We start from the raw sequence: 21,789 nt of genomic DNA, 5'->3' as shown, positions 1-21,789 counted from the left end.
GTTCTCAGTTATCACCACTTGACCTTTGGCGAATATCATATTATCTGCATCTTAGTTTCCCCATCTGTGCAATGGAGACAGTAGGGGAGGGGCTGACCATAATGGATGCAAATTGCTTTGTTCTGGTAATGGCACAGTGAATGTGTTGTGGATGGCTCAACAACTGTGTGTGTATTGTATATCATGTTTGTTTACAGGTATAGAGGTTTCCGTTTGGTTGGGGCTGATCTGAACGTAAACTCTTCATTGGGGCTGGGGAGTAGGGGGTGCAGCTCAGTTGGTGGGGTGCTTATCTAACAGGCAAGAAGTGCTGTCTCCGATCTCTAACACCACATAAACCAGGCCTGTAGTACACACCTATAATCCTGACACTTGCAGGTTCAAGGTCTTCCTGAGCTACATAGTGCGCTCAAGGTCAGTCTGGGATAAATGAGAACCAATCTCCAACAAAATAAGACATCAAATCAAGCCAAGCAAACAACGTTTCAAACTCAGGATGCCAAGGGAGGAGGATTGCCCTGAGTTTGATGCTATTCCTACAATCACTCCTTTCAGTTATCAAACATGCTTTGCGTTCATGCTCAGGTTCCGATGCCAATGCCAGCACCACACCTGTGGGGAGACTTGCAGTCGCTGCTGCGCTGGCTTCAATCAGAGGCGCTGGCGGCCGGCCGCTCTGGGGCAGCACAACGAGTGTGAAGGTGAAGTGCTGGGGAGATTAAGGATGGTGGAGACCCCAAGATGTCCTAGATGCTCCTCTATATACACGGTTATGAGAAAGTTGAATATATAGACGGGGCACAGTAAGAGATGAACAGCAACTAATAATAAATGACACCAGATTGTGATGAACTGACCAGTATCGCCATGTTTGCTCTTGTGAGCTTTTATTAAGTAAGACAGGGTTATAGGAACCTGTCCCTGCAAGCTGATCTCATCCCCAGCGTGAATCCGGGCGACTCTCGAGCTGGGAGTAACAGCCATGCAAAGACGGCTGCATCGGTGCTGTTCTGCCAGCATGGCATACAATGTGAAACACAAATTGTTAATTTTTGTGACTCCCAATTTAATATTTGTAGATTACAGGTAACTTAACTATGGTAAATGTAGCCATTGACAAGAGGGAACCAGATTAAGGAAACATCAGACTTAAGAGGAAAGTATACTGAATTCAAATATAAGAAGAACAAAGAATTATTAAGTATATACATGGTACTTTCATATATGGGTAAGGCTGAGTGTTTTGACATGCTGGTCTCTCTTTTTAGCATTTGTAGGGTGTGATAGCAGATAGAGGGCCGAGGGCTGGAGAGAGAGATGTGAGTGATGGCCGTGCTGAGAGTAGGTGCTGCTGTGGACTGTTTCCTGTGGGAGGAAAAGGGGTCAGAGAGAATGAGGAGATAATGCAAAGCCGCCTTGATCACAGGCGTTAGAAAGTAAGGAAGTGATGGATCTGCCCCTCAACATCTGTGTGAGTTATTTTTCCTGTTGCTGTGGTACAGTTACCAACAAAAGCAAGTTACAAAGTTACTTTTCCTAAACCTCCTCCTTCCATCTGCATATTGGTACCTGGATTCTCTCATGTCAGTTTCTGAGAAACAAGCATTGAGACCCTTATCGTGGAGCTACATGAGCATTATAATTAGATAGCTTCAATCAGATACTTTCTGTGTTAGGCATACTTTGACTAGTAAAGATATTAATATCTGCTTAATTTTATGTCCTGATCTTTTTGGTTGTTTTTAATCATTTTTTTATTTTTAAAAAAAGATATTTTTGACATTCTTTTCCAGTCATTATGAATTTTTTGATGTCATTCTTGGTGGCATATAGAACGATCACAGTAGGAATCCAAGTTAATATGGCAGGGTTAGCTGAGTGCCACCCTGAGCCTAGGACCATGCTCCATCACAAACAAAATACGTGCAGCTCCATCTCCATAGGATTTATAGTCAGTCAGATGGGTTGTTATTTGTCTATAAGTAGACATTAACCTAATTCCTGTTTTTCACTATTGCACATAATCCTAAGATTGAAAGTTTAGACTTTTGAAGTATAGGATTTGGAATCAAGCAAAGACGGACCAGCTTCTGGCTCTCTTATTTATGGGTTATGCAGCCATGAATCATCTTGTAACCTTGTTCCATCTCAGTTTTCCTATCTGTGGTATGGGAGAATGACACCTACCTTAGAAAGTAGATTAAATGCCACAAAACATATGTGTTTTATAATGAATAAAGAGATGGACAATAGTTTGCAGTGACTGTAGTCTATGTACATAACTCTCATAGGCATTTTGATTCACTGTTGTTATATCTTTTAAGAAAAAAGAAATCGTTCATTTACTATCAAACAGGAGTCTATGAAGTACAGTCTTTTCTACAATAGTCTCTGTGTAAAAAAAAATTCCCTGTAATTGTTCACAGAGTGTCTCCAGTGCTTCAGAACAGACTTTATTGTAGGCCACAGAGCAGAGATCCTGTCTGGGAACTTACTAAAAGCGGCACAGTAATCTGACCAGGGATGCTCTCTTCCAGCGTGCAACTGTCACGGGCACGCCGCAGACTGTTACTACGACCCAGATGTGGAGCTACAGCAGGCAAGCTTGAACAGCCAAGGCACCTATGCAGGTGGGGGAGTCTGCATCGATTGCCAGGTGAGACACGCCTACAGCCATCGCCCTGCATCAACCCTGTTGTCGCCGTACATCCAGTTCAAATAGATTCATGTGGGCAAAGCCGTCACCAGAACAGAGCAGGGGCAGGGACAGACCCACACCGTGTCACAGGGTGACCTTGAGGAAAGGACAAAAGCAACCTAACTGGGAGAGAGTAAGGTCTTTCACAGATGGCTCTGAAACAGCTAGATTTTATGTGGAAAACTAAGCTTTCATCCCTACTCAAATCTATAAAATTGATCTGATATCAAACACGGAAGAATGAAGGTAGAGCTGCAACCTGTAGAGAAAACACTGGGTCCCGTACGACTCGGAGGTGAGGACACTTTTCTCAGAGAAAGCTGCAATCATGGGAGATAAGGAAACCGGATTTCAATGAAATTAGAAACTTCTGACCGCTCCCACTGACGACCACTCATGGGTGGGCTGCAGACAGGGAGAGCAAACTCGCAAACCGTGAGTCCTTGGTAGTCATTGGCGCCCAGTTATTGGGTTCATCCACTGAAGTAATAAGCCAAATCAAGCCAAATTAATAAATCCAGATTTAATAAGCAGAGCAGAGCAAGGCAACTCCAGAGCGACTCTCAGAAAGATGGGAGAGAGAGAGCACCAGAGCAAGTGGCAGACCTGCTGGGGCAGGGCTTAAATGGCCTGTCGGTGTCTCAAACAGTGTCCAACAGTGTCCTGGAGGAACTGCCCTTGATGGAATGGGAGCAGTGGGGTTGGGCGGAGCTTCCCAACAGTCCTAAGCTTTTAAATGAAGGCAAGTAACTCCCCCCACATACATACAATAACAAAACAGCCTCTTATAAATATAGGTACGTGAATGATTAATAAGCTGACAATCAAGGGCTGAGCTGCTTCAGTCAGGAGGGAAATACCAATCAAAATCACCAAATCCCCTCCACCTCTCACCCAGGCGACAGTTATTAAAAAGCCTAGAAATTCAATTTCAGTGAGACGTGAAACAACTATACAATGCCATCCCCTCAACAGAAATGGTGTACCGTGGCTGCAGCAAAGGCCAACAATCTATGAAATGCAGCGAAACATGCACCTTCCTACACTGTGATCAACACACTCCCAGTTTATCTATAAGAAACAGAAATGCTTTGGCTGTGAGCCAAACTTTTAATGGCGGAGCCATCTCTCCAGTCCCAGAAATGCTTGTTTCCAAATCGCCGTCAGCATCAGTGGTAAAAGTCACCAGTAGTAGGATTGATGGACACATCCTTGCTCATCATTTCATAACAAAACACTAAGGGGCAAAGAAGACCTTGTCTGATGCTACATTACAGCACTGAGGATCTTGGGGGCAGTGCGGAAATAGAAAATCAGCTTCATAAAGGGTTCCTGTTATGTGGCAGCCATTGGCACAGAATTCTTCAACAGAAGTTCTTAGAGGGAAATGTCAAAGTGTGATTAGCTCTAAGGAGGTGTAATGGTGGGAGGCTGACCGGGCAGGAACATGGGGATGTTCTGAGTATTTTCTATACTATGGTAAGAAATTGGGTTCTTATTCATGTGCATTGTCTGACATTGGCAAATTATGATTAAGAGTTTTGTATGTATAAAATATACTTTATAATAAGAACAAAAATCATGAGTACGTGTTAGACTCTAGTTAATTAAGTTCATGCTTAAACACTTGGTGGAAGGTGGTTGGCACTGTAGCATGTGGGAAGGCACAAGAAGTCAGGTGTTGGTGAATGGACAAAGGAGAGGCCAGGGAATGCTTATGTGGAAATAAGTAAGTCAAGTGGGATGTTTATTGTTTATGGGAATCTTTAGGTGGGGCTTGTATGACCATTCTGTGTGAAGATGTCCAAAACAAATACTGAGGGAAAGAGGAGGCAGGAGGCTGTATGGCTTGCCTGTGTCGGTTCCTCTTGGCCTCTTTTTCTTGTGGTAACACTGACATACTTAGTGAAGACTGGTGGTTATCCGGGTTTTGGTGGGTATTGCTCAGAGGTGCTCTATCCCTGTTAACCAAATGACGTTGAACCTTTCCTATGAAGACAGGGCTTGCTTCCTAGCCATTCACATACATGGAGAGGCCAATGAAGTGTTTGTCTCACTATTCCCAAACCATCTGTGTTTCACATGAAACACATAAAAACATATGGGATCCAGACGCAGAACATATGGTTTAGTTCTGCCCCAAACTCGACCACGCACAGAAAAGATATTTAAAAAGCAAAATGCACTCTTTCTCCAGAGATCATTATAAAGTGAAAATAAGGAAGATGTGCCATCTGAAAAGATTAGCAATTCCAAAAAATTTGAGAAGAGAGCAAACATGAAACATACCTGTTAGTGTGGTATGTACAGGGTACACGGCTTTGAATGTCAATGGCATGTAGGCACAAGAGGTCACAAAAGGAGTTGATTGTGGGGCTGGAGTCAAACTCCTAACACTACACCAAAATTTATAAAACATAACCTGTGCTGAGCATGGTGTTTTCAGACTTGAAATACAATAAACATTTTAATTTTCTGAAGTCAGCCTATACATTCAGTGCAATTTTAATACTTTTGTGGAGATGGACAGGCAGATTCTGGACTTACTAGCAGAGAACACAAGAATGGATAATTAGAAATAAGTCAATGTGGGACTCATTTTCAGAGGATCAGAACCACTGTGGATCTGTAGTTGGATATGGACTTGGAATGGGGATTACCATCTGCCAGGAACTAACAACCTAACCAGCACTTGGGAATGGCACAATTTGATCTTAAATGTCATGTCATCCATAGCAGAAAAGGTGGACATTTTGTAAGTGGTGCTGGGACACTTGGTTCTTTGGTGGAAAACTAACTGCATTTTATGCTATGCATACAATAACATGGGAGTCTTCACTGGTAGAGAAGAGAGAATGGTCACAGGGCCGGCCAGCTTGGTGATCAGGTTTGAGTTTGCTGGTAAAGAACACATATCCTGCAGCAAATTATGTCCCCTAGAAATTCAGTAATTGAGCTGCTTCCCACCATTTCTGTTCAGTGCCCATAAGTGGAAAACAATGAATTATCATCTCAAAGCACACACAGACAGGCTGTCCCTAGACACTGTCACATACAGTCTCAGTGTGTACCCCTACAGTGAAATGCCTGAAATGGGGTAACTCATAAAGAAGGCTCCATCTTTACATGGTGGTAGGCAGACAGGTAAAATGGCTGAATTCTGTGGTCTCCTTTCTAAGGGCCTTAATCCACTTGTGAAGGATAATCCTTTATGAATGAATCACTTCTCAAAGCCAGTGTCTCTTAAAACTATTACCCTGACCATTGAATTTAAACCTGGATTTTGAAGAAGACCTAGTTGAGCTGCAGCAAATAGTTGTAGGCAGAGCTTTTAGTTAGGACCACCAGCTCCCCAAATAACCACACAGAGATTTATTATTTATGAATGCTCTACCAATAGCTTAGGGTTGTTGCTAGTTCTTACAACTTAAATTAATCCATATTAAATTAATCCTTTTTCAGTGAGGCAAGTTCATGTCCTGCTTCCTCTATTGGTGACTCCACCCTCCTTCTCCCCAGTGTTCTCTCAGTCTGGCTCTCCCACCTAACCTTTCTCTGCCTAGCTATTGGCCAATTGGCTCTTTATTAAACCAGTAAGAGCAACACATCTTTGCAGTGTAGAAAAGGATTATTCTACAGCAGATAGTAATGGTGACAGAGTTAGGTTCTTGTCCTGAAGAGAAAGCAGTTACCAGAGGCACATATAGATCCTGTTGGTATTAGTTTATTTTGTTCCTTGGGTTTCCCGTTTTAACTATTGGGTTAGGGTATGAGATATTCTAAGGTGACAAGTTTCCTGAGTTGTGGTATCTGAGTAGGTGAGGGCATGAGCTAGGTATCCTTTTTGGGTATTGAAGTAACAGAAGGACAAGAGGCGTTAGTAAGGAGCAGGATCCCAGGGTAGCTGGAGGAGAAGTGAGTCAGGAGAAGGGCAGATAATTCTAGAGAGGCACAAAGCCTAGTTCATGTAGAACCTTGATAAGGAAAATTCTTCCTGGGTTCTCCAAAGACGAGGTGACTAGTGATGGAGTCCACGTGGAGTGGACGGTCTCTGTGTGCTTAGGGCTCACAGGCACAGAAGATAATGAAGGAGGTGCGGCCAAGGAACTGAGTGCCAGAGGCAGAGAGCTAGGGTTCACCTAAAGGTCAAAGCATGTTTGAACAGATCCCTGTGGTGGAATTGAGACCCCAGACAATCAGACCAGGGCCTGGCTTCTAGGTGAGTGCTCCATAGCGTGCACCCAGACTGGGGGACAGTTCTGTGCATAGAATTTGCAGAGCAAGCATGAGGACTTAGAGTCACGCTGCAAACCCACATGAAGCAGGCAGACTCTGCTGGCAAGACGGCTTTCTGGATGCTGGATACAGGCTCTTGCGAATTTAAGCTTGAGGAGCTGGGTTCAATCCCTGGAGTCCATGGGTAGAAGGAAAGAACCAGCTCCCGAAAGTTGTCCTGTCTGTGCACTGTGCTGCACACACCCCCTTTCTCTGGGCGGAGCCAAAGCAGCCGGTAGGTAGAAGACAGGCTTTTTGCCTGCAGAGGATGCCTCTGCCCTTACTCAGTTTGAGTCTCTGATTCTCATTTGATGTTAAGCCTTATGCAAGCACAACTTCAAACATCCACTCCTCCCAGCAGGACTGCTTGCTTTAGACCCCCACTGTAAGCCTGGGAATCCACCCTGACCCTTGCGCCTTGACCTGCCTGTACTTGGTTCAGCCAGGACCCTGCTGTCCATAAATGCAATGGTGTGAGTTGCCCTCAGACTGTGGAGGACCTAGAGAAAACCATCCAAAAAACAGAGGCGTTATCCTCTCTCGGTCTTTTGCTGCTATTTAAGAACGAGTTGAGGCAGAGAGCCAAGGCTGCCCACCTCAGAGAATAGTCCTCATGTCCTGCTCTGATTGGATTGCTAGCCAAGGTTAGTCATAGTAGCAAGCAGTGGGGTGGAAGGGGAATGGCATCTGATGGGAAGACTGGGTGGGCTACAACTCTTTCTGATTTGCTTAGAGGCTTCCTGTGAGTGCTGGCAGGCTGGCCAGCATGGCGTTTGACTTTGGTGCTAAAGTAGATTCAGATTTTTAGCCCACAGAACAAGAGTGGTAAAAACCAAGAGTCTGTGGTTAATAAAACCCCGCAGGGAGAGGACACAGAGTGGCCTTTGTTCTCCTCGTACTTCTGTGAAGGCTCCGTGTGGTTCGTGTTGCTCATTCTTGTTGATCTGCTTTTGCTGCCTTTTCCATAGTGACACTGCCCAGTGCTTTTCCAGTGAGAAGGAGACAGAATTGAGCTGTGGCATGCATTTCTTGGAAACCGATCGTGTGTACTGGGTAACTGGGTTTGTGGCAATTGTAAGAATTAACTGCGGACTAGAAAAGCCACCCAGCTCAAAACTGAGCTCTGTATATTAGCCTCATGTTCTCATTGTCCATTCACACAATAATTCACGTTGAAACACGGATATAATCAGAATGATCAGAGACAGAGATCTTTATGTGCTTTTCTTCCCAAACTGGGAAAGATCTTCCCCTGCGCCATGTCACCCTTTGAGCTAACCAGGACTGTGAGTATCCATCTGTTGTCCATCCCTGGCGCTCCTGAGCTGCAGGACTCTAGGGACTGCTCAAAGCTATACACTATTACTTTCTCTTAATCAAGTGTCAACTTCATTGAAGCATCTTAATTTTTTTACATTGTTTGTTTGTTGAGGTAGGGTTTCTCCGCATAAGAGCCCTGGCTGTCCTGGAACTCTCTTTATAGACCAGGCTGGCCTCAAACTCACAGAGATCCACCTGCCTCTGGCTCACATTTTTTTAAATTTTTATTTACTTATTTGTTTGTTTGTTTGTTTGTTTATATAGAGAGAAGCCAGGACTGTCAGTTTAATGAACCTTTCCTTAACACCTTTTCCATGAGTGTGGCAGGGATTTCAGGGACAAGGTGAAATCAGGGTCCTATGGCACATTTTGGGTCCTGTGATACAGGGTCAAGATGGATGGTCTTAGGGACTTTGGAATTTCGGGCTTGTGTGGCAGAATTATTTCTGTGGTGGGTTAGCACAGAAGACAGAGTGCTGGGCTTCTCTGGCATCCTTTGAAGGGTTTGCCTTTGTTCCTCCAGCACAACACAGCGGGTGTGAACTGTGAGAAGTGTGCACAGGGTTACTACCGGCCCTACGGCGTTCCAGTGGAGGCGCTCCACGGCTGCATCCGTAAGTCTCATGCCAATTTTGTGCATGTGACAGACTGTGTGTATTACCCCAAGGTGTCACAGGCTCAGGGGCCTTGATGGTCTTTGTTCCCTTGCCTTCGTATTATTGGTTTTATTTCTTTCTAACTGAGTTATCTCAGGTAATTTCATATTTTCTCTGAGCCCAAGAATTCTCACATGTAAATAATAATAACAGTAGGTGAAAAGCTATCAAAAGTACCTAGTCCAGCCCTTAATTCTTTGGATCACTCACCTATCAAGCCTGCAATAGATGTTGCTTCTTCAGTTTTCTACTGGTTTGACATGTTTCTGTGATCTCCAGTCATTTTAATTTTGTCATAATTAACATCAAAACAGTATAGTAACAAGTCTACAAAGATTTAATAATCATCATAGTGTTTAACTTTAGTCGAGTGTTTGCTATGCCCAGGAGATTGAGACCACGGCACCCCTGAGAAGTGTGGGCACAGGTGTGGTTTCTGAACACAGTGAGGGGTGGGTCACGTAGTGATTCTTTCTTCTCGTAGCTTGCAGCTGTAGTCCGGACCGTGCAGATGAATGTGAGCAGGGCTCAGGCCGCTGTCACTGTAAGCCAAATTTCCAAGGAGACAACTGTGAGCTATGTGCAGATGGGTACTATAACTTTCCATTTTGCTCGAGTAAGTATCCAGTATCGATGAGAATCCCCATTCTGGCCCATAGCCAACCTGTGTGTGAGCAATGATGGACAGGGAGGGTGTGTGAGGGACTAGAAAAAGGCCCAGGCAGGTTTTGTTTACATGAAAGCATTTCCCAAGTTGTGAAGGCAAATCTTAGAATTATGTTTAGTTTGGTGTTGTACAATAGACATTGCCATTTTATTAGGTCAATGGGCTTAGTCTCAAATACTGTAAGATTCAACTTGATAGTAATCCTTGAGTGTGACTTTGATAGACCTAGTGCATCATGCTTTGCAGGGTGGGGACAAGAAGTGTGTTCTCTTTTCCAGTGTACAAGAGGGCAAGCTGTCAGGGCCCTCTCCTCCCTCCTCCCTCCCAGGGCTCCACACTGCAGTGTGCACCTGCTATCCTAGAGTGTTGATTAAGCAGTGACTGTTTCACTAAGGAGACCCTCCTACTTTGGATAATCCAATGTTTTTACAGGAAATAATGTCTGAAGCCAATGACTGTGTTTCAGGTGCTTACCAATTTAGAATCTGTGCCTGGGATAGGCTCACCAGAAATTGCTCTTGCCTTTTTAGTGGAAAAAAAATAAGAAGATGCTTCAATCATTTTTTAATGTAATAAACAAAAATTCAGGGAAAAAAACTTAGAAGAAAACATTGTTTTAAAACTACTCTCAATTTTACTTAAAAAAATAAAGAGTAAAATTTCTGTTTAAAAAGAAACAATCCTAAATTCTGTTCATGTTTAGATACACATTTTCTTTGGGCATAACTGTTATGAGAGATTTATCTATCGTAAACATAAAACACAACCATTTCTGTTTGCTGATCTGCTAAGCAGCCTGGCTTCAGTATGAGGTGTGTTGGCCATAGAGAGCACAGGGCCTTTCTCTCAGTCTCATGTGTTGCTTTTCACTGTTGGGGGGGCTTCTTCCTGCTCAGTGCAGCTTGGCTATTCATGCCACTATCTCCTTAATCTGTGTTTTTAAATAAATTATTTTATAGGAATTCCAGTCTCTCCTGTTTACACTCTGAGTCCAGAAGACCCAGTAGCTGGCAATATAAAAGGTAAGTAGCCTTTTTTTAAATTTAATGTCAGTGAAAATATTATGTTCCATTCCCGTTTTGGTTTCTGAACACGTTGCCAAGTCCAGGTGAAGTTCTGGGGTACTGTGGGGCCTTGGCAGATGTTTCCTGGCCATTTTCGGGCGTATCTTTTTTCTGCCCAATTCAGGGTGCTGGATAGAGCTTGGGTTATAGATTACTAGCTTGCTCAAAAACCTTTCATAGTAGCCTTCCTGCCCACTGGGCCACCTGTTCCACCCACGTGAACTTAGTGCAAGTGCTATATCTGGGAGGTGATGTCAGGAAACTGCAGGGCAGGAATGGGAAGGGCGTTGAGGGGGCCGCTGCAAAGGGACATTAGCCAGGCCTACTACAGTACCTGGGCTGCATCTCCTGGACGTTATCAGAAACGAAGCAGGAATCCTTGGGAATGAAGGCAGGGAGGAAATGACCTAGTAATCAGGACCTTGTGAAAAGCTGCTTCCACAGAGTGACCTGCGGGAAGGTTGGGAGCACCACAGCCAGAAGCAGGAACCCTGGGTCGAGGGCAGCAGATGTGTTTTGGAAGCATCCTTTGGGGTGGGGAGGTGAGTAGAACTGGAAGATTTGGTACTGCGCCTGCATAACAACCATTTGTTCCACAAGTTTCCCTGCTACTAAAAAAATAGCAGTCTGGTTGCTAAAGGTTTAATAGTGCACAGAGAAACATTCCCGGTATCTCTAGAACTTCTGTTTCTGTGTGGTTTGTTGGGATGGGGACTCAGAGCTCAAACAATAACACACATATTGAGACAACATTTGTGTGTATGTATCTGTGCGCATGTGCGCGCGCGCACACACACACACACACGTAAAATGCTTTGGCCATATAGAGACACAGTTTTGCATGATGGAAATGCATGGTTGGGGGTGGGTATTCACTTCATGGCAGCCAGGTAGCAAATAGGAAGAAAGATGAGATCCAACATCGTCTTTGAGGGCACACCCCAGTGACTTTAATTCTTTCAACCATGTCCTACTCCTCAAACGTACCACCACTTCTGAACCACGTTTTTCCTGTCAAAGGGTGCAGAGAGGCCTGATGCCTGGCACTCACATCGCCAGGTGAGTCATGGGAAGGACATGTGTGAGATGTGAGAACATCAGGCCTCCTGCATCCTGGCAGAGGTTCTGTGTCATATAATAACTCGGGGTCTGGGCTGCATGTGGAGTGCTGTAGGGAAAACACGCCAGAGAGCAAGGTTAGGAAAGTGAGGGTTACTAACTGAAAGAGGAAGTGCAGTCCTTAGGAGAGGACTGTCCAGTAAGCAGAAAGCCCAGAGGTGTGCCGGTGAGGTGAAGGAAGAGTGGCCAGGAAGGGAAGGACTGAGGCTCTTATGGGAGGCCATTGCCAGTCCTTGTGAAAACATTCTGTGTTTGTCTGGGATGAGATAGGAGAATTCTGCACAGAGAGACAATGTGTGTAAGAATCTTTATGGGTGCTGTGCTGAGAGCAAATTGCAGGGGAGAAGGGGAGTGCAGAGACCCAATGGGAAGCCTTTGCAGTCACTCAGGAGGAAATGATGGTGGATGAGACCCAAGTGACATCACTGGAGGAGCAGGGTGAGCAGATGGTGGGTCCTCTACAGAGAGAACCAGCCGGACTTGAAGGGGGTTCTGCGTTAGGAACAGACTATGTGAGGAAGAGAAGAAAAGACTCAACTCCAGGATGGGGGCTGTGCACGCAGAAAGGAGAACCTGCCTTTTATTGAAACAGAAAGGCTACTGACCACATGTAGTCTGCATGAGCTGGAGAGGCACAGGCGGTGAGGGGGGCAGCCCTGCATATTTGGGGGAGCACCCTGTACTCTTTGTTTGTTTGCTCTGTGAAATAAGAAGCACATGTGTTAAAGTGGGGAGCAAGGAAGATGAAGGGGGCTTGGTGTGGAGGAAGAAGACATGAGAGTCATTCGGGAGTGTGAGCTTAGGAAATGTCACAGGACATTGGGGTGACACAGGGCCTCTCTCAGAGTCAGTTACAGTCAGCTTCATTTACCTTCCTGCCTTAACCCTGCCTTCTGCCCTACCCATTCCTCTGACAACTGAGGTTTCCGTGTGCCAGTGAGGAGGGCTGGAGGGTGGGGTTACTTGGTTTGGAATCCCCTCAGTGCAGAGGGGATATGGTATGGTGCCCATAGCAGGGATCAGCCAGCATTTTCTTAAACATTTGGAAATTAACTAGAATGGAACTTAGAGCTAGAGTCTTGGCAATACACAACTCTGATTTCTCTCACAAGAATGTTTAGATCTCCCATCTACAGCCCCTCTATAGTAACCTCTTTGTTACTTAAAAGAGGCTTGTGGTGACCTCAGGAAAGGAAAGGTAACTGAACTTGGAGTGAAGTTCAGATAACTGCCACAAAACGCTAGGGAAATCGTGGATCACAACCTGGTGAAAAATAAATGTTAACACAGTTAAGTTTGAGAATTCAGAAATACAGTGATCTACCTCAGTTTGCTGGCTTATTAATTAATTTTAATTATTTAGTTTTGTGTGTATATATGTCTGTGCCAATCTGTGTACATGTGTGCATGGGTGTGTGCACGCGTGCATGCATGCATGTGTCCACGTGTGCATTGTGGAAGTCAAAGACTGACAAAGAATATCTTTCTAAATTCTTCACCTTATTTGTGAGACGAGGTCACCTGAAGCTGGAGGTCACAGTCTGGCCAGACTCACTGGCCAGCAGGAGCCCAGACCCCCTTATCTCCATCTCCTAGCACTGGGAGTATAGGTCGCTGCTTCTGTGCCCGGAGTTTTACATAGGTACTGGGGGTCAAAGTCAGGCCCTCATGGGTGTGCAGCACATACTTTCCTGTCTAATCTGCCTCGCCCTATTAATACATCCTAAAAACACTGAGCCTGGGACTTAATTATTGCTAGAGCATCTTAGAAGTGCAGATTTATAAACTACCAGCAGATACAGAGCACCAGAGGAAACCGGCCTCCCTCCCACCCTGAGACCTGTAGAAGATTTTGTGTTCTCAAGTTTAGTGGCTCTTAACTAGGCATGTGCTAAAAAAACAAACAAACAAAAAGCAGTTTCCTTTTTATTCCTGCCTGTCACCCAAGGTCTTAATGTAGGCTTTCAGGAATGGAGACTGTCCTGACTCTGGACAGTCAGGGAGCACTACCTCAGCCAGGAGGAATTCCTGTCTGGTGGGTGTCACTGCATGCTTCTCATTAGAGAGGACTGCCTCAGCCAGGAGGAGCTCCTGTCTAGTGGGTGTCAAGCTTCACTGTGAAGGATCACTGCATGCTTCTCATTAGGGAGCACTGCCTCAGCCAGGAGGAGCTCCTGTCTAGCAGGTGTCAAGCTTCACTGTGAAGGATCACTGCATGCTTCTCATTAGGGAGCACTGCCTCAGCCAGGAGGAGCTTCTGTCTAGCGAGTGTCAAGCTTCACTGTGAAGGATCAGATAGGAATGACTTCTGGACTTTGGGGCTTGATGGATTCTATCACATGTCCTCAACTGCTGTTGAGGGAACCATAGCTAATATGCAGATGAAAGCATTGGACATATTTCAATATAATCTATTTTTCTATAAACAGACGTATTTGGCTCTCATAAAAAAGTTTACAGACTCCCAGGACCACATCAAAGTCTCCACTGTACAATTCTACACCCAAGCTAAAGTATTGTACTAGAGACTCACATAGCCAGCCAAGACTGAGGCAATTAATTAGTCTAGCAAATCAGCCCTTTCTGTTCATGGGTGTGCTACCTTCTCTGCAGACCACTGAAGCTCAAAAATATATTTTTAAAAAAATGATCTTGAGGGAAGTCTCAGTGGGTAAAATGCTTGCCACGCAAGCAGGAACATCTGAGATTGACTCCCCAGACTATGCGTAGAGCTGGGTACAGCAGCTCGTATCCCAGCGTTCCTATGGTGAGACAGGAGGTGCAGACAATAGAATCTCGTGAAGCTCAGAGGCCAGTGTGGCATACACAGAGATGTGGCTCTGTCCCCAAGAAGGTGGAAGGCAAACCCCAACATGAGATTTTCCTTTGATCCCACACATAGAGTGGCATATATAAACCATCCTGCACAACATGCGTGCACATTATACACACAAGTTCTCATTCAGTTATTATAAGAATGTGTTTACAGTGTACATTTAGAATTCTTGCAAGTTTTAATGATGTATAGAAGCATATTGTGTTAAGTCTTATAAATCTTCCTATGATTAAAGCTTTTGGAAATACACACATAGGCTATGTTCAAAGATTTTGTATACAGTGTCGTTTGAGAACTTGGGCCTCTAGGGGTTTTGAGCCCACAAGGGGAGGGAGTACGTGGAGTCCCCCATCAGTGCTAAGTAACAACTATAGTGGATGAGGAGTCCTGACTCTGAAGGACAGACTCTAATTGGGCAAATGCGATGCAGACTCAACTGCTTTTAGGTTTCTCTCCTTATCTCAAACCGGGATATTATTAGGATTTAGATGGAGGGATCAGTTAGACACAGCCACTTGAGTATTATTAGTAGAAAGTAGATGCGCCTTAGACACATCTCTAAGGGATCCCCTTGGAATGTATGCCCAAGGACACTAGACTGCCATGTGTGGGCCCCTCTAGTCCTCCAAGTTCAAATTGCAGCGAGAAGGAAAACCCGCAGCACGCAATACCCAGGTTGAGGCGGTCTGGGCTGATTCTCTAGGGCAGCGCATCTGGCCTGCAGACAGGCCAGCCCTGATTCATAACAGGATTGGAGCTCCTGAAGAGATTATGCAAAGGTTTGCAATCTCCTACCCACTTGTAAGGAAGAACTGCTTGCTTTTGTCAAGGCCCTAGCTCAAGACAGGGACTGGGGACTGGCAGATGTGTGAAACCAGGAATGCTCCAAAGGTCTGGGTAATGACCTCTGGTGCATGCTTTTTGGGGTGGGGGTGCTTTAGGATGGGATTTCACCTGGCAGGTGAGTTGGGCCTTCATTGAGGGCATGGAGCTTGGCCGATGTGGCTTAGAGATGGGCAAGCAGGTTATGATAGCTCCTTTGGGAGGCTCTGCTGATAAAATAGAGCTAAGAATGGTTTACTGAGGGGAATTGAGGCTTGATTCAGTCTTTGTTCGTCTTTGATGAAGTGCCTACGCTGTGTTACATGCTGCCCATTGACAGTCCCTGCTCCCGGGAGCTCCTAGTCGGCCGGAGATGGATCAGGAGATGGAACAGGGAAGAACCCAGAGCTAAGGGAGCAAGGGGAAGGTTATCCCTGATGGAAGAAAGGGTGAGAGGAGGCAGGGAAGGAAGGAGGTAGGTGGGTAGGAAATCTGGCTTCCCCAGAACAGGAATGAAGGCATTTGGGATGAGTCTTGGAGCATACGGAGCAATTAGCTAAGCAGAGAAGAAGAAACCTTGAAGAAAGGTATGGCGGGTAGGAGAGGGGATGGCAGGAAGATTGTTGGATTGGACTGTGGAGAGGGAAGAAGTTCCAGGGGATGGGATGGGGTGGACTCTGAGAGGGTGAGGAAAAGATCTGATTGGACAGCCTGGTTCAAACAAGCAAATTTGCAGTGCACAGCCAGGCCTCACAGACTGGTACCCTCACCACGAACAAGCACATGATCTGCACACCTATGATAATCTCACTTGAGGAGTGTGCATCTTTATCTAATGTGCATGAAGGATCATGTGGCCTGCTGTGGTCTGGAAGGACTTTGAGTTGTGTCCTGAGGCATTGTGTCACCACTGAGGGAGGAACTGAAAAGTAGGGTGCTTGACAAGATTCCTGGTGGCACCAGCATGGAGTGAGGTCAGGAGGGTGAGACAGGGTGTCAGCCTTCAAGAGGACTCGGTGCAGAAAGACACTTGTGCCAAGCCTGACGGCATGAGTTGGATATCTGGATCCCACATGGCAGAAGGAGAGAACTGGCTCCCGTAAGTTGCCCATCCTCTGACACATGTGCTACAGTTCACACAAGCTTGTGATGCACACACATAAATAATAAATAAATGCAACAAGAAGACAGAATTAAGATGGTACCCAGGGCCCTCAAATTATGACAAAGAAAGATGAGGTTCTGGACACCAAAACCTAGGCAGAGATGAGGGTTCCAGGGGCTTTTCTGAGAGGAAGTGGCCATGACCTAGTGATGAGATGGTTTTTTTTTTTTTCCTGTTTCAGTTGTAAATTGTGATTCCCTGAACTTGGATGCTAGGAAAACTCCAAGTTCCTCATGGATTCCAATGCCTAGTTTAGTCTCAAGACTGCAGTTCACAGTGGAATGTTCCCTTCTGACCTTCTCAGCCCTCAGAGCTGTGTCCTTGTTCCTGTGTGACTCCCATGAGAAGATGAGAAGGTGGCACTCATTACAACCTCAGCTCCAAGCTTCTCTTGTCATGAATGCGCCTTGGGTCACTCTCATTCTGCCCTCTTAGATTCTGTGGCTAAACCTCAGAGTTAAACCAACGTAGGAAGATTAGCAGGGAGAATGTGCATTTCACATGTGAGCAAACCATCTTCAGAAAGAAAATGAAGGTCCAAGGAAGCGGTCCAGTACCAAAACTAATAGAGATGCTATAGAAAGAACTATAAACTGGAGATACGACGAGACCAGAGAGCATGTTCAGGGCAGGGCAGAGTGAGACGGTGCTTAGGGATCCACAGAAGTACAAGGAGATGTGTTTGTGTGTATGGATCTCAGCCTGCTTCTGGTCTCATGCACTAAGACTGTTCTCTTTGCTCTGAAGAGCATCTTCCTCATGTGAAGTTGGCTGACTACTTTAGGTAGATGAGGAGGATAGTCCTTCTTGGAACTATCTGTCCAGTGCCTTTGGCTCAAAATAATCAGTGTGCCAAAGTGGCATTATTCACTGTTCAGTGTCTGCAGGGAATGAGTTTCAAAAACCCACCCCCTCAGATACCAAAATCTGCAGATGCTCAGTTGCTGGTGTAAAGTAGCATGATGTTCATGTAACCCATGCACATCCGTGTAACCCCTACACATCATTCATGTATTTAAATCACCCCACATTACTGAGCATCTAATACAAACGCTGTTTAAGTTGTTACAGTGTATCACTTAGGAAACAGTGGTAAGAGAAAGCCTGAACATACTCACTGCAGACACAGTCGTTTTCCTGAGTGGTCTCAACCATAGGAGCCTGTGGGTACAGGGCTGGCTGTGTGAGGCTGAAGGTTCTGAGCCCTCTGCTCCCAAATTTCTGCTTGTCAAACCAACTCTCATGTGAATGCTGGGATGCTCTGACTTCCTCTCATAATATTTTATTCTTAGTTATTACATTAGAGAAAATGACTATACAAATTTGCCATTAACTTTTTATCTGAAAGGTCAGTGTTTAAGGCAAAGGGGAAGAGGAAGGATTTATAATTTTGTTTAAATCATTATCTAGTCTTAACCCTTGTAGAGACTATTTCCAACCCTCACAAGTCCTTCCTTTGGAAGGGGATGGATTGGATCGGGCTGTATCTCTGGGTCTCCCTCCAATCAGTACAGCAAGATTTAGAAGTTAATATAAGGGATGGGACTGCAAATGTTTGCTGTATGTAATTGGTTTGATGATGTTTCTTAATCTAGAATAGACCTTGAAACTTACTTCCAAAATTGTTTTAAGTTTGCATTCTTAGTATAATAAAATTAAATGTGTTTGGTTTTAAATCAGGCAGACTTGGGCACACATACTGCCTCTGTCTTCCTGGCCTGTGACCTTCAGCAACCAACATTTCTGAGTATGATTTCTTTTCATTTTTTGTCCATAGTTATTGCTATAGTGATTTATAAAAAGAATTTTCCAGGCTACTATGTTAAATTATTATTCAGACCTAGAGAGGGAGGTGGGGCCATGGTGAAGACCTTTCTTGAGAGAGGTAATGATGTGCCCACCCTTTGGGTTTAAGTCCTGATTAAATATCTTTCCCTTAGCAAAGTAAGACCATTAACCCCTTCCTGTCCCTGGCACTGAGGGAAGGGGGACAGCAAATCAATGTAGTGCTTTGAAAGGCAGTGGGCAAACCACAAGTTGTGGCTGTCCATGGCTCTGACGCTCCAACCTTTGGCCACAATCTCTCCCTGAGGATGGAGGACAGTTTCCTGGTCAGTCCTGTTTAGGACATTTGTCCAGCAAGGCTGAGTGTACAAGGGTCCAGGCAGCCTTTTTGGGTCAGGTAGAGGAGGAGGCACAAAACACATCAACATGCCCACTGATAGCCCCTTCTTCAGTCCGCTTCAGTGATCCAGGAACTCCAGCCCTTGTGGGCGCCTGTCAGAGCAGATGTGGCATGTGAGTGTATGGCCTTGGTGCTTCAAGACTGGAGCAAGGAACCACAGGCCAAAGCGGCCCTGCTGAGAGGGTCGCTCATAACCACTCATTGCTGGGTCCCTCAATTCCTATGTTCCAGCTTGGGACTGCCATCCATACAGCTATATGTTGCTGTGTGTTGTTGAGGGGAGGGGGCCTCTCTAGGTTCAGAGCAGACAGGGGACCCTAAATGTAAAGCATGAACTCAGACCAAAAGGGATCAAGGGCACTGGTTCCCCTTTCCTCCCTCTGTCCCAGTACATCCACCCTCCATGGGCATTCAAAGGTTTTTGATGAATCAATCGCACAGGCACTACCTTTGTATTCTTTGTTGGCTGCCCACATCTCCCTAAAGGAGTCCAGTGAGGCGGGGCTGGAGCTACCGGTCCATGTGGATGGACTAAAACCTTTCTAGAGGAGCTGAGATCTTGCCCTTTGAGGCAAATTTTCTTACTCTACTTAGTAATTGGTCTCCAAAGGCTTTAAGTGTTGAGACCCTAGAAGCACAATATTGGAGGACAGCGTCTGGTAAGGTCCGTGTTGGACTTGTGAATGGTGAAGGCCAGCACTGCACAGATCCTCACCACCCATCAAGTCTGACTGGAACGTGCACAGGCCCCACATCAAGAGCACTGCAAGAGGAAGGTGTATATTACATCTTCTCAGTCTCTAAAGCAGTGGTTCTCAACCAGTGGGTCACGACCCCTTTGGGACAGTCGAATGGCCTTTCACAGGGGTTGCTTAAGACCATTGAAAAACATAGATATTTGCTTTGTGATTCAGAGCAGTATCAAAATTAGTTATGAAGAAGCAACAAAAGTAATGTAATGGTTGGGGTCACCACAACACAAGGAACTGTTACAGGTTGAGAACATTACAGGTTGAGAACCCTGGAACATTCTGTGAGCTGATGGATAGATGACAGGTTTGCTCTTTGATGTCTGGACAACCTCAAACTCAGCCAAGGCGTGGAAGTCAGCCCCTGCCTTGTGTAGCAGCAGCCACAGATAGCCTGAGATGTCACGGCCTGCAATGCCCACCTGCATCGTGGAGTTTGCCGTGGCAATGCTCTCATAGATGGGGACAGCATGAGTGACCCTGTCCCCTGGAGTCTAAAGCACAGCCCTCATGAAGATAAACAGTGCAGGAACATTGAAAGTCTCAGCGCCTCTGCTGTCTTCTCCTGCTTCCTATGGGTTTATCAGGGCTCTGTCAGAACAGATGCTCCTTAGAGAGGCGGTACTGCCAGGTGCATCGTTCCAGTCCTAAATCCCAGTGTGCACCATGTGAGCACATGGCTAGAAGCCCTGGTGCGCCTCTCCTTTTGGTCCGACGAAGAGGACCCCCTCCAGAGCTTCAGCCAGCATAGTGTGAAAACAGTACTTAGAAATCTGTCTCCTGCAAGACCAGCCTTGATCACTCCGGAACCATTGCTGCTGACCATGGGAGGGTTGGCAATGATGCCACAGGACTGCATGGCCTGACTAATCCCCCCTGCCCAGCAGGTGGGCTGCAGGAGGACCTGGACAGATGTGACTCTTGACATACTCTGTGCCCCCATGTGTCCTTTCTCTAAAATGTCTGTCTGTCTTATAGGGCTCTTGTTTAACTTTGTTATTCATGCATCGTAATGGAGTCAAACAAGAGGCTTGTTTTTGAGAAATACAATTTACTGCAAAGGACTGTGGGGATGGGACTAGGGTCCAAGTTCTTGTTCCCGTGTAATGAAACATTACTCCAGGTACAGTAATCCAATGAGTGATTTCACAACCGGAGTGAAAGATAAACTCAGCTAAGATGGAAAATAAGGAGAGCAGAGGGGGCGGAGCCTACTTATACAGACCGGTTGGTGACCTGAAGACCTTCTGAGGAGCAGGGACATGCTTAGGCACTAGAAGAGGAAAAGCTTTTATGCCAGGACAGAGGGTAGAATGTGCCAGATGGGTTGTTATGGTCTGAGCACAGGTCCTGAAATGGGTGTGCGTTTGATTGGTGTATTGCCAGCAACCTGGTTTCTGGAAGGCTGTGAGTCTGGCAGATTCTGTGAGACAATCCCCCAGAAACCCTGAAAGCCAAGTTTGATACACTCTAGGGTTGAATCATGTTGCTTTTTCATCTTAAAAACAGAGGGAGGAGCTGGAAAGATGGCTGTCAGTCAAGTGTCTTCCTTGAACGCTTGAGGGCCTGCATTCAGAATCCCCAAACCCACATAAAAGGCTGGGTGCAATGGTGCAGAGCTGTCTTAGCATGGCTCCTTGCTGTGAGAAAACACCATGACTATAGGCAACTTGGGGAGGAAAGGATTCATTCCATATTGTCATCTAGGTACAACGCAGCACTGAGGGAAGTCAGGGCGGGAACCTGGAGGAGGTAGCTGATGCAGAGGCCATGGAGGGGTGCTGCCTGCTCAGCCTGCTTTCTTATACACCCCAGGACCACCTGCCTGGGGTGGCTCCACCTGGAACAGGCAGCAATTGCTAATTAAGAAGATACACCCCAGGCTTGCCCATAGGCCACTGCAGTAGAGGAAGCAGGGATTCCTCACAGCACAGTGGCCTCTCTGACAGTCTCTTTCTTTGCAGGCTGTGACTGTAACCTGGAAGGTGTTCTCCCAGAAATATGTGACGACCACGGCAGGTGCCTGTGCCGCCCTGGGGTTGAGGGTCCCCGGTGTGATTCCTGCCGCCCAGACTCGTATTCATTTCCTATATGCCAAGGTGAGTGGGTAAAGCAGAAACACTGGTCACCAGTTTCCCAGGTTGGATTCTCCTGAGGAAGCACAGACAAGCTCTCTGGAGGACCAGCATAGCCTGTGGTTTAAGCAGCCACCCCACTTTCCACGAACGTGACA

General features: G+C 45.8%; 1 protein-coding gene across 1 annotated transcript in view; it reads left to right on the top strand.

The window, feature by feature from the left end:
* Positions 1-21,789, top strand: part of Lama3 (laminin subunit alpha 3) — a 235,761-nt gene that overhangs the window by 64,269 nt on the left and 149,703 nt on the right. The window contains exons 7-12 of the mRNA XM_087896244.1: positions 586-701; positions 2,538-2,656; positions 8,817-8,907; positions 9,434-9,565; positions 10,576-10,638; positions 21,521-21,655. Coding sequence (XP_087752370.1) covers positions 586-701; positions 2,538-2,656; positions 8,817-8,907; positions 9,434-9,565; positions 10,576-10,638; positions 21,521-21,655 — 656 coding nt within the window. The remainder of the gene's footprint in view (positions 1-585; positions 702-2,537; positions 2,657-8,816; positions 8,908-9,433; positions 9,566-10,575; positions 10,639-21,520; positions 21,656-21,789) is intronic.

This window comes from Myodes glareolus, chromosome 13 (genome assembly GCF_982192425.1).
Source record: "Myodes glareolus chromosome 13, mMyoGla1.1, whole genome shotgun sequence".
NCBI classification, from domain to species: Eukaryota; Metazoa; Chordata; class Mammalia; order Rodentia; family Cricetidae; genus Myodes; species Myodes glareolus.
Note: the sequence above shows the minus strand (reverse complement) of the source record. Positions and strands in the feature narration are given on the sequence as shown.